The 22,580-nt window shown below is 45.0% G+C and overlaps 2 protein-coding genes across 5 annotated transcripts in view; both read right to left on the bottom strand.

Annotated features, from left to right (window-relative positions):
- LOC137415830 (cytoplasmic FMR1-interacting protein 2-like) overlaps window positions 1-4,580 on the bottom strand; it is a 57,180-nt gene extending 52,600 nt beyond the window's left edge. The window contains exon 1 of one of the 4 annotated variants that reach the window (XM_068101352.2): window positions 4,562-4,580. The gene's annotated coding sequence lies outside the window, so the exon portion shown is untranslated. Of the gene's footprint in view, window positions 1-388; window positions 496-4,561 lie in introns of those variants that run through there. The other 3 variants (XM_068101349.2, XM_068101351.2, XM_068101350.2) reach the window with 3 other exon arrangements.
- A 6,698-nt stretch (window positions 4,581-11,278) lies between these two features.
- Window positions 11,279-22,580, bottom strand: part of TUBGCP5 (tubulin gamma complex component 5) — a 78,314-nt gene continuing 67,012 nt past the window's right edge. Inside the window, exon 25 of the mRNA XM_078768592.1 lies at window positions 11,279-12,286. Coding sequence (XP_078624718.1) covers window positions 12,201-12,286 — 86 coding nt within the window. The 3' untranslated portion in view covers window positions 11,279-12,200. The remainder of the gene's footprint in view (window positions 12,287-22,580) is intronic.

Genomic DNA, 22,580 nt, shown 5'->3' with positions numbered 1-22,580 from the left:
TGATATAATAAATGCATTGGAGATAGAAAGTTGGAGAGGTAAGTTGAGGCACTCGGTCGCAGTAAGTCCACAACGACAACTAATAATAAGGAACTTTACGCAGAAACGAGCTTCACCAAGTCATCCTGAAGATCAAACAACACTATTTATATCACTCAGATCACCATAAAACTACGAAATCATCAGATTGGATTCAAAATGAGGATGTTGTCCACACAGACAGAGATTAACTCAGGAAATTTGACAAATAGGCTAAATCAATTCATTTGCAACTTTAAAACCACCCAAAAGACTAGTTCTCTTTAGAATTCCCAAATAAACTAAAAAGGTGAGGAAACCACATCAACTTTTGTACAAGGAAAGAGGGGAAAAAAGAATTACCGCTTACCAGCCGCACTCGCCACTTCCGCTGCACCGATAACACGGACCGCACCCTCCCTCTTTTTTTCCTACCCTTCGCTACAGATTACTCGTTCAAAAATTTGTTATTTAATTTACTTGTGCTATTTAGTACCCAATTTAATGTCGAAACATTAGGTGAAAAAATATAAACACGAGTTCAAAAATAACTTCAACCTCGAATACAATTGTCATCAATACACCGCCCCAAAAAATACCCATGCGCTGTGCAGAGGCCCCGCCCAAACCCTGTGAGATTGGTAGTGGATATAAACCTCATTACCATGGATAGGATGGGGGAGAAATTGTGTTGGGGTGGGACGTACGATGTGAAGAAATGAAGGACAAGGTGCTGCCAAGTGTATGGAGTAACGACAGAAACATTAAACTGAAGCGAGAAATCGGGGGTGAAAATGAAATGTGGAACACCGTCCATGGTCAGTTGTTATATGCACCACAGATTGGGGAAAGACAAGTGGAGAAAGAAGAATTCTCATAGGATCTAATGGACAATACAATGCAAAGAACAGCACTCCAGCGAGAGCACACCTCCACCAGGTGGAACAGTTTACATTTTGTATCCCACTGATAGTGATAGGCTGGGTTTGGATTCGGAGCTGAACCAACATTTAATCGACTTATTCTTGTCACTTATCCAACGAATCCACCTAGTTTTGTCATCCACAACTTTTTGAAATATCATGCTATATATCTTTTTTTTGCCCCATCTCTCAATGGTGAAGAATCATCAAATGACCTTAGGTTGACCTTTTGACCTCAAAAAAAAGTTGGTTTCCCATTTCCGTGATGCATGATGCAATTGCTTTTTATTTTTCAGGTTAATCGGATGAAAATTGACGATCATGCAGCTGAAATTTGATCTTAGGAGTTTGACCTTGAGTTGACCCTTGACCTTTTGACCTCAAAAAAAGTTGCTTTCCCATTTCCGTGATGCATGATGCAATTGCTTTTTATTTTTCAGGTTAATCGGATGAAAATTGACGATCATGCAGCTGAAATTTGATTTTAGGAGTTTGACCTTGAGTTGACCCTTGACCTTTTGACCTCACAAAAAAGTTGCTTTCCCATTTCCGTGATGCATGATGCAATTGCTTTTTATTTTTCAGGTTAATCGGATGAAAATTGACGATCATGCAGCTGAAATTTGATCTTAGGAGTTTGACCTTGAGTTGACCCTTGACCTTTTGACCTCAAAAAAAAGTTGCTTTCCCATTTCCGTGATGCATGATGCAATTGCTTTTTATTTTTCAGGTTAATCGGATGAAAATTGACGATCATGCAGCTGAAATGTGATCTTAGGAGTTTGACCTTTTCCATGATGCATGATGCAATTGCTTTTTATTTTTCAGGTTAATCGGATGAAAATTGACGATCATGCAGCTGAAATTTGATCATAGGAGTTTGACCTTGAGTTGACCCTTGACCTTTTGACCTCAAAAAAAAGTTGCTTTCCCATTTCCGTGATGCATGATGCACTTGCTTTTTATTTTTCAGGTTAATCGGATGAAAATTGACGATCATGCAGCTGAAATGTGATCTTAGGAGTTTGACCTTGAGTTGACCCTTGACCTTTTGACCTCAAAAAAAAGTTGCTTTCCCCATTCAGTGATCCATGATGCAATTGCTGTTTAGTTTTCAAGTTAATAAGATGAAAAATTGATTAAGTTTCAGATGAAAATTGATGATTTTAGAAGTGTGACCTCGAGTTAAGCTTTAACCTCAAAAATAGTTGGTTTCCCAATTCAGTGTCCCAATATGCAAATCCTCTTCAACTTTCAAGTCATACAAACATACACACACACATGCACAACAAAAACATAGGGTAATACTCCTGGCGCTCACCTGGTAGAATAAACAGTTTACTGCACTGACTAAAGGTATTTTAAACCAATTTCAATGGTTGCTGGAAGACAGGGCAGCATGTGGAACCGTATACCTACCAAGCCGTCTGTTGGTTCCTGCACAACAAAGGCATCAGGAAATTCAGGAACGACTCGGCAATGGAAACTAACGGCTGCTCCAGCTCCAAGGACGACAAGAATGCCGAGACAAGGCCGAGACAACAAGGCCGGACAACTCTCCGTACTCGAGCAGATCAGGCCGTGTGATTCGAAAACCAGTGACATATTGTGATGGTGAATAAGGACCATCAGAAATAACCCCATGTAATGTTGGTGCAGAGACAATCCGTGATTGAAATGGCGGACATTGGAATGATTCTGTGTTTTTGCTGATCACACTGAGCAGTAATTACATTTTGGTTAAGAGTTATCTACTGCAGATCTACTGTCATCTATATATCCCAGAGAGGAATGTCCTTTCCTTCCACCCCGTTGTGAGCAGGTGTACTAGGTGTATAAATTATCAAAAACTGTAACAAGGTGAATCATTAAGAAAAACAAGTGATTTTCGAGAATTGTCTTCGTTTTTACAAGGCTGTATCTGCCTCAAATATCAATACAGGTGTACGAAATGAGTCAGGACAACAGGGCGTCGTGCTGTCTTACACTGGAGGAAATATGATGGTCCTGCACTCACTAGTGTGGATGTAACAAAGGATGCATTTTGGTACTTCAACAGTGTGAGTGATCAAATTGTTTGTATCATTACTAATTGGAAGAAGTTTCGGGAACTGAGTGGCGTGCTGATGAGGAGGGGAGTGTCGCTGAAGCTGAAGGGAAAGGTGTATGCTGCATGTGTGAGAAGTGTTATGATTTATGGGAGCGAGACATGGGTAATGAACGTAGAGCAGCAACAAAGGCTGGAAAGGGTGGAAATGCGAATGGTTCGATGGATGTGCGGAGTATCGTTGAGAGAGAGGAAGACAAATGATGAATTGCGAAAGATGATGGGAATAGAGCCTGTGATTGATGCTGTGAAGAGGAACAGGTTGAGATGGTTTGGCCATGTGTTGAGGAAGGGTGAAAGTGACTGGTTGAGAAGAGTGATGGAAATTAATGTAGAAGGAAGTCGAGGATGGGGAACACCAAGAAAGACTTGGCTAAAGATGGTGGAAGAAGAAATGCGGGCAAGGGGGTTAACAAGGAGAGATGCAGAAAATAGGGCAAAATGGAGAAGATTGTCATGGGGACCGCAAGGCTAACCTCCGCTCTAGCAGGGAAAATGGCCTTAAAATGCATGTTGTTGTTGTTGTTTTACTAATTACTTCGACTTTGAGAAGGCTTCAGTTTCCACATCAACATGTGGTGTGGGGTGCAGCATATGGAGGGTGAAGTGCAGCATATGGAGGGTGAGGTGCAGCATATAGTGTGTGGTGTGCAGCATATGGAGTGTGGGGTGCAGCATGTGGAGGGTGTAATGCAGCATATATAGGGTGGGGTGCAGTATATGGAGTGTGGTGTGCAGCATATGGAAGGTGAAGTGCAGCATATGGAAGGTGAAGTGCAGCATACGGAGGGTGATGTGCAGCATATGGAGTGTGGTGTGCAGCATATGGAGGATGGTGTGCCACATATAGAGGGTGGGGTGCAGCACACGGAGGGTGATGTGCAGCATATGGAGGATGATGTGCAGCAACTGGAGGGTGATGTTCTGCATATGGATGGTGATGTGCATCATATGGAGGGTGATGTGCAGCATATGGATGGTGTTTCGCAGCACATGGAGGATGATGTGCAGCACATGGAGGATGCTGTGCAGAATATGGAGGGCAATGTGCAGCATATGGAGGATGATGTGCGGCACACGGAGGGTGATCGCAGCGTATGGAGGGTGATGTGCAGCGTATGGAGGGTGTTGTGCAGCATATGGATGGGCTGTGCAACATATGGAGGGTGATATGCCGCATATGTAGTGTGGTGTGCCGCATATGTAGTGTGTGTGCAGCATATGGAGGGTGACGTGCAGCATATGGATGGTGATGTGCAGCATATGGAGGATGCTGCGAAGCATATGGATGGTGATGTGCAGCATATCGAGGACGATGTGCAGCATATGGAGGGTGGTGTGCAGCATATGGAGGGTGATGTGCAGCATATGGAGGGTGATGTGCAGCATATGGAGTGTGCTGTGCAGAGTGCCGATGATTGCGATACTGTGATCGGAGGCTGTCACCACTTTCCCCCGTCTAAATGTAGCCATTTCCCTAAGCTAAGCAGTCACGATACTTATTCTATCTTACCTCAGAGAACGGACACACATTCTCTGGTTTTACCGACGTGAGATGCAAAACACAGGATAAGAGCGACTTCCCTGTGGATTTTGCTTCGGACATGACTCGCACTCGCCCCACGCAGACATCGAGCCGCCATTGCAGTACAAGTAGTGCATGTGCACGTGTTTACAAAAATACAGCTCCGAATTGGCTTGGAGTGGTATTACTGCGCCGACTGGCCTAATTACTCCGCTGCTCACAGGCCCATGACGCTCTTCCACCTAGAGAAATGAGTGCTTGTACCTCGTATACCCAATGCTAATCCTTGGGGTTTGTTTATACGGATAACTTTACATACACCGCAGGAAATACCATTTTATCCATATTTTCAGTCAGACAAGTCGCACTTCTTTCATGGAATGAAATGAATTGAAATGATTGCGGCAGACTGCCCACAGCCTATTCAAAATGAGGGTAAATGCCTCAAACATTGACCATTTGTAGCTTTTCCGTGCAAATACTTCAGAAAATCGACCATATTTAGCCTTTACATGTCAATAAATACCTCCGAAACATCGACCAAATTTAGCCTTTACATGTAAATGCCTCAGAAACATCGACCAAATTTAGCCTTTACATGTAAATGCCTCAGAAACATCGACCAAATTTCGCCTTTACATGTAAATGCCTCAGAAACATCGACCAAATTTAGCCTTTACAAGTAAATACCTCAGAAACAGACCAAATTTAGCCTTTACAAGTAAATGCCTCAGAAACATCGACCAAATTTAGCCTTTACAAGTAAATGCCTCAGAACCATCGACCAAATTTAGCCTTGACAAGTAAATACCTCAGAAACATCGACCAAATTTAGCCTTGACAGGTAAATACCTCAAACATCCACCAAATTTAGCCTTTACAAGTAAATACCTCAAACATCGACCAAATTTGGCCTTTACATGTAAATGCCTCAGAAACATCAACCAAATTTAGCCTTCACAAGTAAATACTTCAGAAACATCGACCAAATTTAACCTTTACATGTAAATGCCTCAGAAACATCAACCAAATTTAGCCTTTACAAGTAAATACCTCAGAAACGTCGACCAAATTTAGCCTTTACAAGTAAATTCCTCAGAAACATCGACCAAATTTAGCCTTTACAAGTAAATACCTCCGAAACATCGACCATATTTAGCCTTTACAAGTAAATACCTCAGAAACAGACCAAATTTAGCCTTTACATGTAAATGCCTCAGAACCATCGACCAAATTTAGCCTTGACAGGTAAATACCTCAGAAACATCGACCAAATTTAGCCTTGACAAGTAAATACCTCAGAAACATCGACCAAATTTAGCCTTTACAAGTAAATACCTCAGAAACATCGACCAAATTTAGCCTTTACATGTAAATGCCTCAGAAACATCGACCAAATTTAGCCTTTACAAGTAAATACCTCAGAAACGGACCAAATTTAGCCTTGACAAGTAAATACCCCAGAAACATCGACCATATTTAGCCTTTACAAGTAAATACCTCAGAAACATCGACCAAATTTAGTGTTTACAAGTAAATACCTCAGAAACAGACCAAATTTAGGCTTTACATGTAAATACCTCAGAAACATCGACCAAATTTAGCCTTTACATGTAAATACCTCAGAAACATGACCATATTAAATAGCCTAACATTCTCACCATCAACCATTATCTTTCTTGCGCACACGACCATATTTCCAAGATGGCCTCCAAAGCCAGCTGCAGACTGGGCATTCTTCTTCATACAAGGTCATTCATTGGCCAATCTGAACTTTTGACAACCTTTCAAGGCCTTCATTTGCAGCTTGACGATTACTGCTCTCCCCTTTGGGCCTCAGGTCTTGCCCTTCTTGATGCCATGGAATTCAAGGCCCTCCAAATCAATGGGATCTCCCGTGATGAAGAGCTGAGTCTCCAGACTTGTTACTTTTGCATTGCGAACAGGTTGGTGGCCTCTGTATTTTACTGCTTCCTTTTTGGTACCCTCTGCCCTGCTCTCTTGCTTTTTGTCCCTCCCCAGGTATCTGCATGGCGCACACCGTCTGCTCGTAACCCTCCTCTTGTTCATCTCCCAACATCCATGCTCACTTACTCACCTCCACATATTTTGTCCTCTTTTCTCTCTCTGTGGAACCAACTTCCCCAGTCTGTTCAGTCCCTTTCTTCTCTTGGGTTTCAACACAGCTGTTCACCACTACCTCGGGTCATCGCCCACCCACACTCATGGTCTCTTCTACCTCAAATGACCCCAATTCCAAGAACTTCCTTTTTCCAGGTTACTGTGATTTTCCACTTTCTCCCTCACCTGTTTTTGTTTTAGTTGTCGGTTGGTTTGTTTATTTTCTGTTTCATCCCGACATTCCCCTTGCTCTTCGTACAATGGCTTCATTACCTCCACCACCGAAGGTGGATGCAGGTTATGTATTCACCTCCGTATGTCTGTCGGAGAGCAGGATATCTCAAAAAGTTATGGATGGATTCAGACGAAGCTTGGTGGACAATGTGATGGATTTCAATCACAAACTCTTCCAAGATATTGAGCTTTTTTGTAATCGATTCTCCACATCATCTACAAAAGAATAATCACCTCTTTAGAATGCGTTCATGGAATGTGCCCTATGTGAAGCAAGCCATATAAAAGAAGCATCATTTAACTTACCTGCTCAAATTCAGTCACAAGGCAAGGCAATCCCCTCACTCTCAAGCCAACCTTCTTATCGGCACATCTTCCCACTAGAGAGGGAACTACAACGGATGTCTTAGCCTTCATTTCATCACAGACAGGTTGGGAGTGTGACAAGGACGAATGGATTCGATTTTGATTCAGCTCCTAATCCAGATCCAGTCTATCAGTGGGGGATACAAAACGTACTGTTCAGCCTTGGCGGAGGTATGCGCATGGGCTCTGTACCACACCGAGGGCTGTTCAAGTTAACCTGAATGCAGCTCGTTCTCCCACCTGTGTCCTTCTCCTGCTCACCAATTGATCTCATGCTCGCTTCTATTCCGCTGTTGGTGTTTTGCCTTTGCCATTTTGTTCCCTTCCATTCTGCTCCAGCTCTTCCAAGAGCCTCGATCACATGTACGTACCGGTATATATTATAAGATAATATATTTTGGCTTAATTTCCTTATCGTCCTTCCCACCCTCAATATGGTGGGGGTGGGGGTGGGGGTGGGGGTGGGGGGGGGGGGGGTTAAAGATTCCCAGGGTCCCCATAAATCCGCCTATGTAATATGATTTCAGGTCTACCTCGACCTGAACCTTTCCACGGCATTTAATTGCCGCCTAGACCCGGTTTAAAAACAAGACCGGAAGTCTAACAGCGGCTTAGCCGGGCTTGTAAAATTTTATAAACCACAAACACACATGATTAGATTTTTAAACAGTCGCTAATCCTGTAAATAACATTAAACAAAGAAATTTGGAGGAATCCCGACATCCGTGAGGTAAGTTTTACTTACAGAACTGAGGGAAGATCTACTGTAATCTAGATTATACCCCACAAGGGTTGGATACGTACTGTTTTGTTGTAAGAGACGTAACGCCGATGCTTTCGATAATTATAATTGATGGTCATTTTAACAATCGGTTTGTTTGTGTTTCACACTGAATGAAAAACGTAAAGGTAGAGCATGGCGATTGTGATATATAACAGATTCGATTTATATGTTCGGCATGAACGGCATATAAATCAAAATGGCGGTGTGGAGAGTCAGCCGCCATAATGACATCAGACGTAACACATCACCCTGTCATGTGACCAGATCCTCAGCTGTGATTGGTATACGTTTGAGGGGACATACATACATACATACTAACATAATCATACGACTTTAATCAAACAAAAAAAAACATTTTTGGGGGCAACTCCCTCCCCACCCAGCGTCCTCCCCGAACCCGATATACCTCCGCAGACCCCAATTTCGATTTTCTTAGTGCCGTGAACAAACGTCGGTACATCATGGGTGATGAAGGTTGTGGTCAAGTTTCATTGAAATAGTGTGTGTAGTTTCAGAGAAGAAAGCAAATTCCTCTTTTGGGGGGTCAAACCTGGATCCACTTTGACCCCCGGTAAACCCCCCTTAAACCTCGATTTTAGTGCTGTGAACAAACTTTAGTCACAACACAACAAATATAATTTGTGCCAAGTTTGGTCACAATCCCATCAGCGGTTTCGGAGAAGTTTCAAGTGTTTAGGGACGGACTGACGGACCATCGCATAAGCTCCCCTGAACCTCGCTCCAGGTGACCTAAAAATACAACACAATGCAGAACATCAGTTCTGCAAAAGCAATTTCTTAGCAAAGGATACAGACCTGGTTGGGTCGCTACACTGCCGCAGGACTTTGTAATTTTGTCCATGGTGCCGGTGAAAGCTTGCCTACTCTTTGGGAAGGATACAGTGAGATCTTTAACATCCACCAAATAATGCTGGCAGATGGTACACCCAGTTTAACATCCATCCAAGGGATAACACACACAATGATGCCCTGCCCTGCCGGTGGAACACCAGGATAAGAGTTTATCGCTGCGTCAGGATTCAAATCCAGGCGAGACAACTCAGAGGCGATTGTGCGTACCTCAAGGCTATCCTGCCAGCTCATGCACATGGAGATGGAGATCAATACTAAAATCAATTTAATAACAGCAAAACTTGCAGTGAAAAGCTTCTTTCAAAAAAGAACCTCAGGTTTGAAATTTGTAGTGCTTGTGGTTTAAAAGGCAGTCAGGTTTCAATATTGGAACAATCATATTCGGGGAAATCCAAGCAATGATTGAACAAGAAAGCATCTGGAAATGCAACGCCCATCCGTGTCCGCTTTATATTCCGGCTTTTTCTTCCACGTGCTAAATATAACAAAAACAGCTAAAAACTAGAACGACACTTCCACGTCACAAAGTCGACGGATGTGCCTCTTGAGCCCAAAATGTAATCAGTTCATGTTGACATTATACATACCTGGACCAACCTTTAATTTAAATCCCTTCATCTGGACACAAGTCATCACATTTATACCTGAAATGACCTCTGATCTTTGGTCTTTGACATTGGGACCCCAAAATCTATTCAGTTAATCTACACATCATTATACACACCTGTACCAAGTTTGAATTAGATCGCTTCAGCAGTTCTCAAGTTATAGACCTATTACATACTTTGACCTCTTAACCCCAAATTCTAATCAGTTAATCTACACATCATTATACATACCTGTACCAAGTTTGAATTAGATCACTTCAGCCATTCTCAAGTTATAGACATATTACAGACCTTGACCTTTGACCTCGACCCCAAAATGTAATCAGTTCATCTTTACATCATTCTACATAAGTGTACCAAATTTGGTCAGAATCCCATCACTGGTTCACAAGTTATCGCGGTAACAGAACTTATACCTAACATGACCTCTGATCTTTGGCTTTTGACCTCGTGACCCCAAAATCTAATCAATTGATCTTTACCTCATTATACATACCTGCACCAAGTTTGACTAAGATCCCTTCAGCCGTTCTCAAGTTATGGCAATAACGAAAACCTATTACGGACGGACTGACAACCTGAAAACATAATGCCTCCGGCCACTTCATCGGCGGAGGCATAAAAATACAAAATTTGACGATTTTAGGCGACTGTAAGTAACTTTTTGACCTCAAAAGCAATAGGCCTCCTTGACTCAATATGCAAACCCTCCTCAAATTTCAAGTCAATCATATGGAAATTGACAATTTTGTGACCTTGACCTTTTGACCTCAAAACAATCAGCTTCTATACTGTTTTATAGGTGCACCAATTGAGTGACCCAATATGCAAATTCATAAATTTCAGGATAATTGGATTAGAATTGACGATTTTATGTGACGCTGACCTTTTGACCAAAATGTGAATTTGTTTCTCCATATTCTCATAATAAAGGTATGTTGAAAATTTGATGCCAAAAGTTCAAATGGTAAAAAAAAGAAGTTACATCCCGGTCAGACACAGACACACAAGTGATTGGAAAACCCCATCTCCAGCTATGCCAGGGATGGGGTAATGATGTCCAGAACAAACGGATTGATGTGAGGAAAGCAATCAAAAAGGTAGTTCAAGAAAGGAAATAGAACAAGATGACAAAAGGTAGGCAGTTTGGGGGTTGGAAAGGGAGAATTGTGGGTGGGGTAGGAGAGTGGAAGGTGGGAGGGAGATAAAAAGAGAAACTAGAAGGGCACTCAGTAGAGAGCATACCTCTGCCTGGTTGGTCATATCACTCAATGGTGAAGAATCACTTTAAAAATTCTACTAGCTGGATCCAGATCTTCACCAAAATTGAATCAGGTCGTCTTTGTCAGACACCCAACCTCTCCACCAAGTTTCGTCCAAATCTGTCCACAACTTTTTGAGATATCCTGCTATGTATCGTTTTTGGCCCTATCTCCCAATGGTGAAGAATCACTTAAACATTCTAGTAGACGGATCCGAATCCGAATCTTCACCAAAAATGTAATAATTTCGTCCTCGTCACATACTGCCAAATTTCGTCCGAATCCGTTCACAACTTTTTGAGATATTTTGTTCACAAACGGACAGACAGACAAACGGACAAACAGACAGACAGGGGTGAAAACAACCTCCATCCACATTTGGTGGCAGAGGTAACAATCCCATTGATGACATTTACAGAATGCGAAAGGCCATGCACTCATGAAATGACAAGTAATGTGACATTTTGCAAATTGAACATTTTATTGTAACAAAAATAATACAGAAAATGTGATGGTCAAACAAATTCCGAAGCACAAAGCAAAATATGTGTTGACAAGGAAACGAAATGGGGTGTGAGGATGTGGAATTTTGCTTTCATCAATGGATGATGGTGCATTGGTTTCTTGGTTCTTATGTATTTTCTTTTAAAACCGTACCATCAGCCATTCTCACACACGAACCAAGAAAATGACTTCTTTTTTTTTGCAAATATGCTCGCAAATATGTCACCGATAGTAGCTTTAAAAAAGTTTGATATCTGAAAGTTTGATTGCTTAATGAGAAGCATCTTTTTCAACCCACATCAATCAACCCATCCAAAGCACCATCAACAAATATACTCAAGTGTGAGTGAGATGTGCAAAGGAAAAGACAAATAATTAAATATTCTATTTATTATGTCATAGACACTCTGAGGAAGTGAGAAATGTAAGAAGGCACAGTTACGTTAAGGGAACAACAATTGAAAAAAACAACTGCTAATTAAAAAAAATTATTGTTAATGTTAGTGACATTCAGACAAGCCCTTGTTAATTGTGCTGATAAAAATCACAAAAGTTGTTCGAAGACTTTGTATAATTTGTTTTGGTCTCAAAAGGCAACTAGGTTTCCAGAGTGCACCGGCCTAAAGCACCATTTGGCTGATGAAGCCAGTCAGAAAGCGCACGTCGTAGTTTGGTTGTGGGACATCCAAACGTACCCATATTGCATTATTACACAGGCACTTGGGGGAATCGATGAGCAAAAATTCCATCAAAACGGTCCACCGATGGGATCTCGCTCTTCCAGCTGTACAAACTTCCATTTGCATTTTGTCGAAGGGTGCGACGTAAGTAAACCTTAGGGAGGTCTCATCACAGTTCATCAAAGGCTCGCTCTATTACGACGCCTGAAGCATTTCAACCCCGTGTTGGCGCACACCGCCTGCCTCTGCTCCAGCAAGCAGGGCCAACATCAGAGATTCCACTGGTATGTGGGACAGCAACGCGGAAAAAGAATGAGGTGATGTCACAATCAACTGGTGCTCATGGAACAGACCGGTTTAGTCAGATTTCCAGTCGTGTAATTGCATTTCCATTCAATTGACAAGAGTAGCTAGTGTCGCAATTGCAAGGACGTCACATATGTGACATTTACGTAAACATATTCTCTTGTTTATAAAAGCTGATGGTAATAAGAGTGATGAATTAACAGAATCGATGAGTACACAGCAATTAAACCAGGTATTGGTAACTACGACTTTGATACAAATAATTTTCAGTTCAAAACAAAACCATTTGATTGAGCTGCAGTGCTATTTTTAGCTGTGACGAGCAGCTCTATGAGAGGACTGCGTTGTTGTTCTTGTTGTTGGGGTGCCTTTTTGAATAGCGCATACACTCGGACGTGCGTTGGTATGAGGTAAGAACATCGCGGACTAAAATCGCGATTTGTTTGAAGAAACCAGAATAAATTTAACAACAAAGACAACATGAATGTTTTCATATCAATCTCGTTTCACAGAATTTGACACAAATTAGGTGTAATTATTGAATAGCGCATGCGCATACACTTGGACGTGCATTGGTATGAGGTAAGAACATCGCGGACTAAAATCGCGATTTGTTTGAAGAAAACAGAATAAATTTAACAACAAAGACAACATGAATGTTTTCATATCAATCTCGTTTCACAGAATTTGACACAAATTAGGTGTAATTATTGAATAGCGCATGTTCATACACTCGGACTTTCCCTTCCGACCAAGTCCGTTTCAAGTTATCCCTCTGCCACCCAGAATTAACATTAATAAATAACATTAATGAATTAACATTAACATTAACAGAAATAACATTCACGTCCATACATTATATGTAATCAGTTGATGAAGCATGTTGCGTCGCAAAACAAAGGACAAGACCAGAACTGAAAGACAAAAAGATGCTAGTACATGCGTATGATTGAATGACTGGTCGAATTTGGTAGCGCATATTGCAACGGATATCCTCATGATTCTACACGTCGCAGCTGGTGACCACACTGTGGTCATTTTTCTCTCGTTATACTACAATAAAAGAGAAGAAACATATTGCATAGACATGAGTTGAGAGAGAACAAGTCAAGTGAATCCACTTGGATTCCGCCCAGGTTGGCACATGGAAATTATGATGTAGCATAATTATCATCTCGGGTCAAGATTTGAAATTATGCCATGGTTTTTGTAAAATTGCTACTAGTATTCACATTATGTTCACATTCATTCACATTCACAGGGTCCTCTGGGTCCTCTGGGCATTTGGGTCCTCTGGGTCATTTTCTGGTCTGGGTCTGGCAAATTTTCATTGACATTTGCCCAGTTTCAACTTTTATTGACCCAGAGGGTCATTTGGGTCCTCTGGGTCATTTGGGTCCTCTGGGTCATTTGGGTCCTCTGGGTCCTCTGGGTCATTTGGGTCCTCTGGGTCATTTGGGTCCTCTGGGTCATTTGGGTCCTCTGGGTCATTTGGGTCCTCTGGGTCATTTGGGTCATTTGGGTCCTCTGGGTCATTTGGGTCATCTGGGTCATTTGGGTCCTCTGGCTCATTTGGGTCCTCTGGGTCATTTGGGTCCTCTGGGTCATTTGGGTCCTCTGGGTCATTTGGGTCCTCTGGGTCATTTGGGTCCTCTGGGTCATTTGGGTCATTTGGGTCCTCTGGGTCATTTGGGTCCTCTGGGTCATTTGGGTCCTCTGGGTCATTTGGGTCCTCTGGGTCATTTGGGTCCTCTGGGTCATTTGGGTCCTCTGGGTCATTTGGGTCCTCTGGGTCATTTGGGTCATCTGGGTCATTTGGGTCCTCTGGGTCATTTGGGTCCTCTGGGTCATTTGGGTCCTCTGGGTCATTTGGGTCCTCTGGGTCATTTGGGTCCTCTGGGTCATTTGGGTCCTCTGGGTCATTTGGGTCCTATATTCCTATCCTATAACATATATATCCTATAACCCATCCTATATATATCCTATATCATATAACATATATCCTATATATCCTATAACATAACATATAACAAATATATCCTATATTATGTACTAGCGAGCGGCCGCGTACCAGCCAAAGGGGTAGCCCATGGTTAGCCTAAATATAGATTTGATGACGTCATGTTTACACATCTGATCGACAGAAACGTGCTTCACTTTTGGAGCGACAGAAATTCCCAGGCAAACGCTATAACGCACCAGGTTTACAACCTGTGCGTTAATAATTGAGAAGAGGAAGGGAATGGTAAGGAAGGAGAATATGAAGAACATATGGAGTGGGGTGAGGTTCTCAAAACGTTGAACCGGCGTTGTATGCGCAATATTTAATTGGCCGAAAGGAGTTCTTCTTAAAGTTAGTCAACAAACTCCATAATTGTTTGTGATCATCAGTATTGTACATCAAAAGAGCAACTCACCTTTTAGCAGTTTAATCTGCATCTGACAATGAGCCGTCATCCTGCTGCTTCACAGGTTTGCATTAAAATGAGTACATAGTCCTTCGGAAGGACTTTATGTTGGGTGCCTCATCTGTATCTGTGTTTGTACTGGTCAAACGCCAAAACAATGGGGCTACATATCTGTTAACATTCTCTGGTGGATCTCAAAGATCTCGCAGTACCATTCAAAAAAACTGTAGGCCACTGTGTTGGTGTTTATTGTAGGTCACCGTGTACTATTCTAAATTCTGATAATTAGTCTCGCTCCGAAGGGGATGCATCTGTCTGTGTGACTGTGTGTGTCCGCATCTATATATTTTCACTTTAATAATGTTTTTCTCTGCAACCGCTTATCCGCTTGAAGCAAGTCTTTAAACAAAGGAGGGACTTTCCATGGATAATATTTTATGGATAACTCTGACATCATATACAGTACGTTGTAGACAGCAACCGTTCAAGGTAGTACTACCGTTCTGACTGAGGAGCGTTAAAGTGGTCCCCGGGACCATCTTACACTCTCTGTGTCAGGATTGTTGGTCGTACTTACTGTGTCACTCAAACTACAGCTACCGGGCTACCTTCAATCTCTCTTTCTTGCAAACAAACATCATACACTTTTCTTACTCATTTTCACTCCTGACCTTTAAATTTTCACTCCTTTGTCATTATGCAGTTATTTTATTAAAGGCCTGGCCTCGATGAGGACTAAATACCCCATGACTGGAGCCTTCAACATAAAAAAAAAAAACATGGTATGGCAGCCATATTGAATTAAAGGAAAAACTTGAGCATCTTTTTCTCTGAAACCACTCAACGAAAAAAATTGAAACTTGGCATATGTCATAAACTCCCCATTGAGTATATAGGGTGATAACGATGACATCAGTGAAGTGGAATTCCAGCCATAATTGGTTGAATCGAAATCCTTATTCGAAAAATCTGAAACTTCATTTTATGTTTAATGTACGACCCAATGCGAGTGAACAATTAAATTTATGCCGTCATTAGTCACGTGGTTTGGCAGTCATTTTGGATTGAAAATAAAAACGTAAAAAAGATTCTTCTCCAGAACTACTTCAACAGATCAACATGAAACTTCATACATTTGATCGACTAGGCACTAGGGCATATGGTTTGGAAATAGAAAAAATATAATTTGAAAAACCTTGCACCGCACCAAATGAAGGAGAGTCTTTGTGTAATCCACAGGCCTCCCACATTTATAATGGTGTAACATATTATTGGTGTTATCACTTCTTCTTTGTTTGTATGCACCACAAGGCTGCAGGGTAGCATCATTGGCCGAGGGTGCGGCAGTGCTGCTGATGCAATATGCTGGTTAGGGCAGGAATTTAGAATTTGATCATGGTGCCCGCGATAGATCGCCTACTCTTCACAAAGGACACTGTGGGATCTCTAACATCCACCAATGAAAAGCCGGCAGAAGGGATGCCCAGTTTAACGTCCATTCAAGGGACGGCACATTGATGAATCACCCTGCCTGTGAAACACCAGGACGACAGTTTATAGCTGGGTCCGGCTAGACAGCTTAGAGGCGAGTGTGCATACCTCTAGGCCATCCTGTCGCCCGTCTTTTATAGGAATATAAAGATCAAAAATATCAAGATAATAATAATAATAATAATAATAATAATAATAAAGATGAAATGCAATATCGATACCATTTGTTATAGTAAACATCAAGAGTAAAAAAATTATGCCACTTACTGAATAAAAATTAGAGTTCATCTTACGATAATTCACCAAATGTCTGTCCGCCCATCCGTCCGTCCATTCATTTATTCGTCCATTCGAAGATACCGCAAAAACGGCTGAACCGATCGCAACGATATTTTGGGTGGGTAATCCTGGGATCTCCTGGAGTAAAATAGGCGATATTGTTTGTCCAATTTCAGCTTTGGTCTCCAGCATTCCCAGGTTTGGACTCCCGCATAACGTTCGCTTCGCATCGCAGTGACGGCGAGCACCAACATGGCGGCTGTAAGATTAACGTGTATGTACATCTGATTACTTGATAAACGTGTAGTGAAATCGTATCCGTACTGAACCCGGGTGGGGATGCTCGCTGCTCGCTGTCATTGTTGTCCCCACTAGGGGCGTGACTATAAGACCCGTTGCTGTGTCAGTGCTCCGAGACTTCTCCCTTGTGACATGTTACATCGGTAGCCTCGTTAATGGTACGCCTTTATAGAATATCTAGCTTGCTTGCATTGACTGATATGAATGGCTTTATGAGATGTCGCATCGTATGCTTATTGTGTATTTCTACTTACAGGAATGATGTGATGATCTAAATGCAATTAAACCAAACCGTTGGACTAAAAGTTGTGCGGACCTGAATGGTTTTCCACAACACTTAATTGCATTTATGATCTGCTGACATGGCTGGCAACAAGACGTTGACGGTGTCCATTTTCAGCGCCGACCCACAAGCCACGGACGGAGGCTTGCAACTCAAGCACTGGCTCAAGCAACTGGAGCATCTCTTTAATGAGCCTGATACCGCTCCGACGCCTGCCGCGAAGCTGGCAATATTACACTCAAAAATCGACTACCGGGTCTACCACGCGGTCGCTCAATGCACGACGTATGATCTTACCGTCGCGGAGCTCAAGCGGCTTTATATAAAAGAAAAAAGCCCTGTGTATGCGCGTTATTTGCTGCAGACGCGACGGCAGCAACCCAACGAGCCTATGGATCATTACGCCCAGGAGCTCCGGCAGCTCATGCTGGACAGCGCCCAGCCACGGACTCCCGAGCAGGCTAAAGATGATCGACTTTTAGATGCCTTCATAGCAGGGGTCTCCTCTCAGGAACTACGTCTCAAACTCTTGGAGAAGACCGACCTGACCTTCGCTACGGCGGTTGAGCAAGCGACGGTGTATACTGAAGCGCGGATGCAATCGAACGCCTATGATCGCACGCGCCTTTTGGCGGGCACCTCACTACACGCCCGGCCGGAGAGGACCACTGACGAGGACGTGGATCCGCCTGCTGAACTCCGGGATGCTCCGGAGGATGACCCTACCCTGACAGCTGCCGTTACGACCAGCAGACCCAAGGCCTTGCGCGGGGCCGCATGTTTTTTTTGTGGAGGGCCTCGTCATGCCCGAGTCGTGTGTCCGGCACGTGACGCTATTTGCCATTTGTGCTCGCTAAAGGGACATTACGCGAAAGTGTGCAAGAAATCGGCACGCGGCTCGCGGCCCTTCGACTCGCGCAGCCGCGGTCGCGCAGGCGCGGCAACCTTGAACGGGCTTGTAGCAGAACCCACGAGCCCAGCGCCTTACCCGTCTTCGAAGGGGAGGGCCCCTCGCTGCGGCCCGCTGGGCGCTCAGACAACCTTGACTGGCGCCACCGGAAAGCCACCACCGTCTCATTCTCCATCGGGGACAAAGGCCGCGTCCTTGGCCAAACCTCGAGCCACGCAAGGGAAGAAACAGCTTTCGAATACTACGGAAGCCTTTTGTCAAAGCGACCAAACGAAAAAGGCGATTTCGAATACTACTACGGAAGCCTTTTGTCAAAGCGACCAAACGAAAAAGGCGATTTCGAATACTACGGAAGCCTTTTGTCAAAGCGACCAAACGAAAAAGGCGATTTCGGCTACAACGGAAGCCTTTATCTGCCAGGAGTGTCAAAAGGCGATGTCAAATACTACTGAGGCCTTTTCTCATCGGATTTTGAATCGCGAAACACCGGAATGCTGGGGAAAGCCCTCTGATGACGATAATGGATTCCCCATGGTCAACGCAGACTCCGGCCACGATCGCAAAACTGCTGCTGGTGTAGGATCCACCCGCGAGGCTGGTCCGACCCATTCGGGGGGCTCAGTCCCGCTCCCAGCTGCCTCGTCTGGCCTGGCTCAAGCCCTTATACCCCTTATGGTTGAGGGCCATTGTGTTCAGGCCTTGGTGGACACCGGATCTACGGATAGTTTTATCGACCAGCGACTTGTGCTCAGGCATGGATGGCGGATCGGGCGGTCTACACGACGGATCTTCATGGCATCCCAGGGACTCCGGCTTAGCACAAAAGGGGAATGCCGATTGAAACTAGTGCTAAAGGGACGGGTTTTCCCTGATGTACACCTTATGGTTTTACCCGCATTATGTGCTGATATTCTGCTAGGACACGATTTTCTTAAGCTGCATGGACGTCTGGTAATGGAGTTCGGTGGGCCTGACACTCTTGTTGTGGGGGCGGACGACGCGCTAACGGTGTGCGCCCTAGCGCAAATGGACGTCCGTCCGCTTTCGCTGTTCCCCAATCTAACCTCCGACTGTACCCCTGTCGCGGTAAAATCGAGACGCTACTCCCGCGCGGACATGCAATTCATTGCGGACGAAACGACTCAGCTCTTGAAAGACGGCATCATAGAACCTAGTAGGTCGCCGTGGCGTGCCCAGGTCTTAGTGGTGCGCAGTGAGGCCCATCGCAAACGCATGGTAATCGACTATTCCCAAACGATTAACCGCTTTACACAGCTGGATGCCTACCCCCTTCCGGGGATGGACGCGCTAGTGCAACAGGTGTCCCAGTATTCGGTCTATAGTACTCTCGATCTCCGTAGTGCGTACCACCAGATCCCTATCTCTAGGGCGGATCGTATCTATACCGCTTTCGAGTCGGGGCAGCGGTTGTACCAATTTACACGATTGCCCTTTGGGGTGACGAACGGGGTCGCTTGTTTCCAGAGGGCCATGGATGACCTCGTTGCGCGGGAGCACTTAACCGATGTTTTCGTCTACCTCGATAACCTTACGGTTTGTGGATATGACCAAGGGCACCATGACGCTAATCTGAAGCGCTTCCTTGAGGTCGCGCAACGGTATCACTTAACTATGAACGAGGATAAGTGCCGATACTCCCTACGCACCATAGATCTTCTGGGGTACACCGTGACCCATGGCTCTGTCTCTCCGGATAAGGAACGTCTGCGACCTTTGCTCGACATGGCCCCTCCCTGCGATCGGGCTTCCCTGAAACGCGCCCTTGGGCTGTTCGCCCATTACTCCAAATGGGTGCAAAATTTCTCCGCGAAACTTCGCCCCCTTGTGGCCTGCGACACCTTTCCCCTGAGTTCGGCCGCATTGACGGCCTTTGAAGGACTTAAGACCGACATCGCCCGAGCCGCCGTAGCAACCATTGACGAGAGCGGCTCGTTCGTCCTCGAAAGTGACGCCTCGGATCAGGCCATCGCGGCGACCCTCTCCCAAGGGGGACGTCCCGTGGCTTTCTTTTCACGGACTCTTACCTCCGCTGAGCGGCGGCACTCGTCCGTTGAAAAGGAAGCGTATGCGATCGTCGAGTCTATTCGGCGATGGCGCCCGTACCTACTCGGGCGGAGCTTCCAAATCATCACGGACCAGCAAAGCGTTGCGTTCATGTACGACACCTTACACGCCCAGCGCATTAAGAACGAGAAAATCACTCGCTGGCGTATCGAACTCGCCGACTTCTGTTACACCATCAAATATCGCCCAGGGAAGGATAACCAGGCCGCCGATGCCTTATCGCGCCCCACTACATGTGCTGGTATCACCTCGTTGGAGGGCCTACGGGTGCTGCATGCTACTGCGGGCCATCCCGGCGTAACGCGTTTCGCTCATTTCGTGCGGAGTGGGAATCTCCCTTACTCGATTGACGATATCCGCCGTATCTGTCGCGACTGCGCTATCTGCGCGGAAATCAAACCGCGTTTCTATAACCCCCCTATGGGGACTCTGGTGAAGGCTACACGCCCGTGGGAACGCTTGGCGATGGATTTCAAGGGCCCTTTGCCGGTGTCGAGCGGCTCTCGCTATCTGCTCACTATCGTTGATGAGTACTCACGATTCCCCTTTGCTTATATGTGCGCGGACATGACTGCTGCCACGGTGATGCGTTGCTTACAGAACTTGTTCTCAATGTTCGGTTACCCGGCCTATGTCCATACCGACCGGGGTGCAGTCTTCTTGTCTCAGGAGGTGCGCGGCTATCTGCTCCAAAACAACGTTGCGTCTAGTTACACCACGCCGTATAGACCCCAGGCTAATGGGCAGATCGAACGCTTCAACGGGATTATCTGGAGGGCCGTCATGCTCCATCTCCGGACCCACGGCCGGGGCCTCGATAAATGGGCTTGGTCGCTACCTGCGGCGTTGAACTCAATCCGGGCACTCCTGAGTACGGCAACTAACCAAACTCCCCACGAGCGTCTTTTCCACCACCCCAGGAGCTCGGGGTGTATACGGTCTTTGCCCAGTTGGCTCGCTGGGCCCGGGCCGGCCTACCTTAAACGGGCAGTTCGCGCGAGCAAGTACGACCCCCTTGTGGACAAAGTGCAGATTCTCCAGGCTAATCCTGAGCATGCTCGTGTGATGACGTCTGATGGTCGTGAGACTACTGTCTCCGTTCGTCATCTTGCCCCTTGCGGGGTCGACGACCTTAGTAGGGAATCGGACGAACCAGTCGAACCCGTCTATGAGACTATGACCTCTCCCGACGCTCCCATCGCCGACAGTCCACCGACCCTCCCCCCGTCGAGACTGCCCGGGTCCGACGACTTGGCGTTACCCCCTTCATCACCCGACCCTGTTGACGCCTCTGACACCGGGGATACAGGGTTACGAGACGCCGTACCCGGGGAATTTCGAACGCGTGCTGGCAGAGAAATTCGCCGCCCGGCCCGCTACGGTTGGGCCGACTAATACTCCGCGCCCATGCTGACGCTCACTCGCTTTTAGCCACGCGGCCGTATAATTCTGACGGGGGGTGAATGTAGTGAAATCGTATCCGTACTGAACCCGGGTGGGGATGCTCGCTGCTCGCTGTCATTGTTGTCCCCACTAGGGGCGTGACTATAAGACCCGTTGCTGTGTCAGTGCTCCGAGACTTCTCCCTTGTGACATGTTACATCGGTAGCCTCGTTAATGGTACGCCTTTATAGAATATCTAGCTTGCTTGCATTGACTGATATGAATGGCTTTATGAGATGTCGCATCGTATGCTTATTGTGTATTTCTACTTACAGGAATGATGTGATGATCTAAATGCAATTAAACCAAACCGTTGGACTAAAAGTTGTGCGGACCTGAATGGTTTTCCACAACAAAACGTACTAGAGAAAACAAAGCGTTTGGGCAATGGGCTCTCCAATATTCGACGTGTTCACGGTTTGAATTACGTAACGTAACGTTTGTGACGATGTTGTGACGATGTTTGTGTTCACGGTAGTGTTTGATATGACGGTGTGAACGTAATTTCATAATGTTTTTCGTTTTTGTTATCGTAATCGTTTAATGAACGTTTAATGTTTAATGGACGTTTAATGAGCGTAAGAATATTTCTTAATGATCATTAAATGAATGAATGAATGGAATGAATAATGCCATGGCATCGCATTGGCAGCAGCGACAATATTGTTACGGATACGGAGTACGGCTCTCCCCCTTAGCAAGAGGTGGTTAGCCCCTTGTCTTGTTAAGCTGACCGTCTACGCTCCTGGTACTTGTAACGCTCTCCCGCGGGATGGAACGGATCAGGGTTATGGGTCCAGGGTTTATCCCGAATACCTTTATCCGTCCCTCTGCAGAACAGGGAGACAAGTACCGCTCGAACCCCGGTTTTAGATGTTCTCGTTGCCGAGCGGTTTTAGCAACACGACGTTCGAGCCATTAACAAAGACTAAACCCGATTCTGAGCGTTGGCCAAATCGCACCACAGGTACTCAATGGGGAAATCACAAAGACGATCGGACGAGCATGAAGAAGAAGACGAAGGTAGGAAATAACAGGATTTATTATTATTTACACAAGACTAAAGGAAG

Source organism: Myxine glutinosa, chromosome 14 (genome assembly GCF_964187855.1).
Source record: "Myxine glutinosa chromosome 14, kmMyxGlut1.1, whole genome shotgun sequence".
Lineage (NCBI taxonomy): Eukaryota > Metazoa > Chordata > Myxini > Myxiniformes > Myxinidae > Myxine > Myxine glutinosa.
Note: the sequence above shows the minus strand (reverse complement) of the source record. Positions and strands in the feature narration are given on the sequence as shown.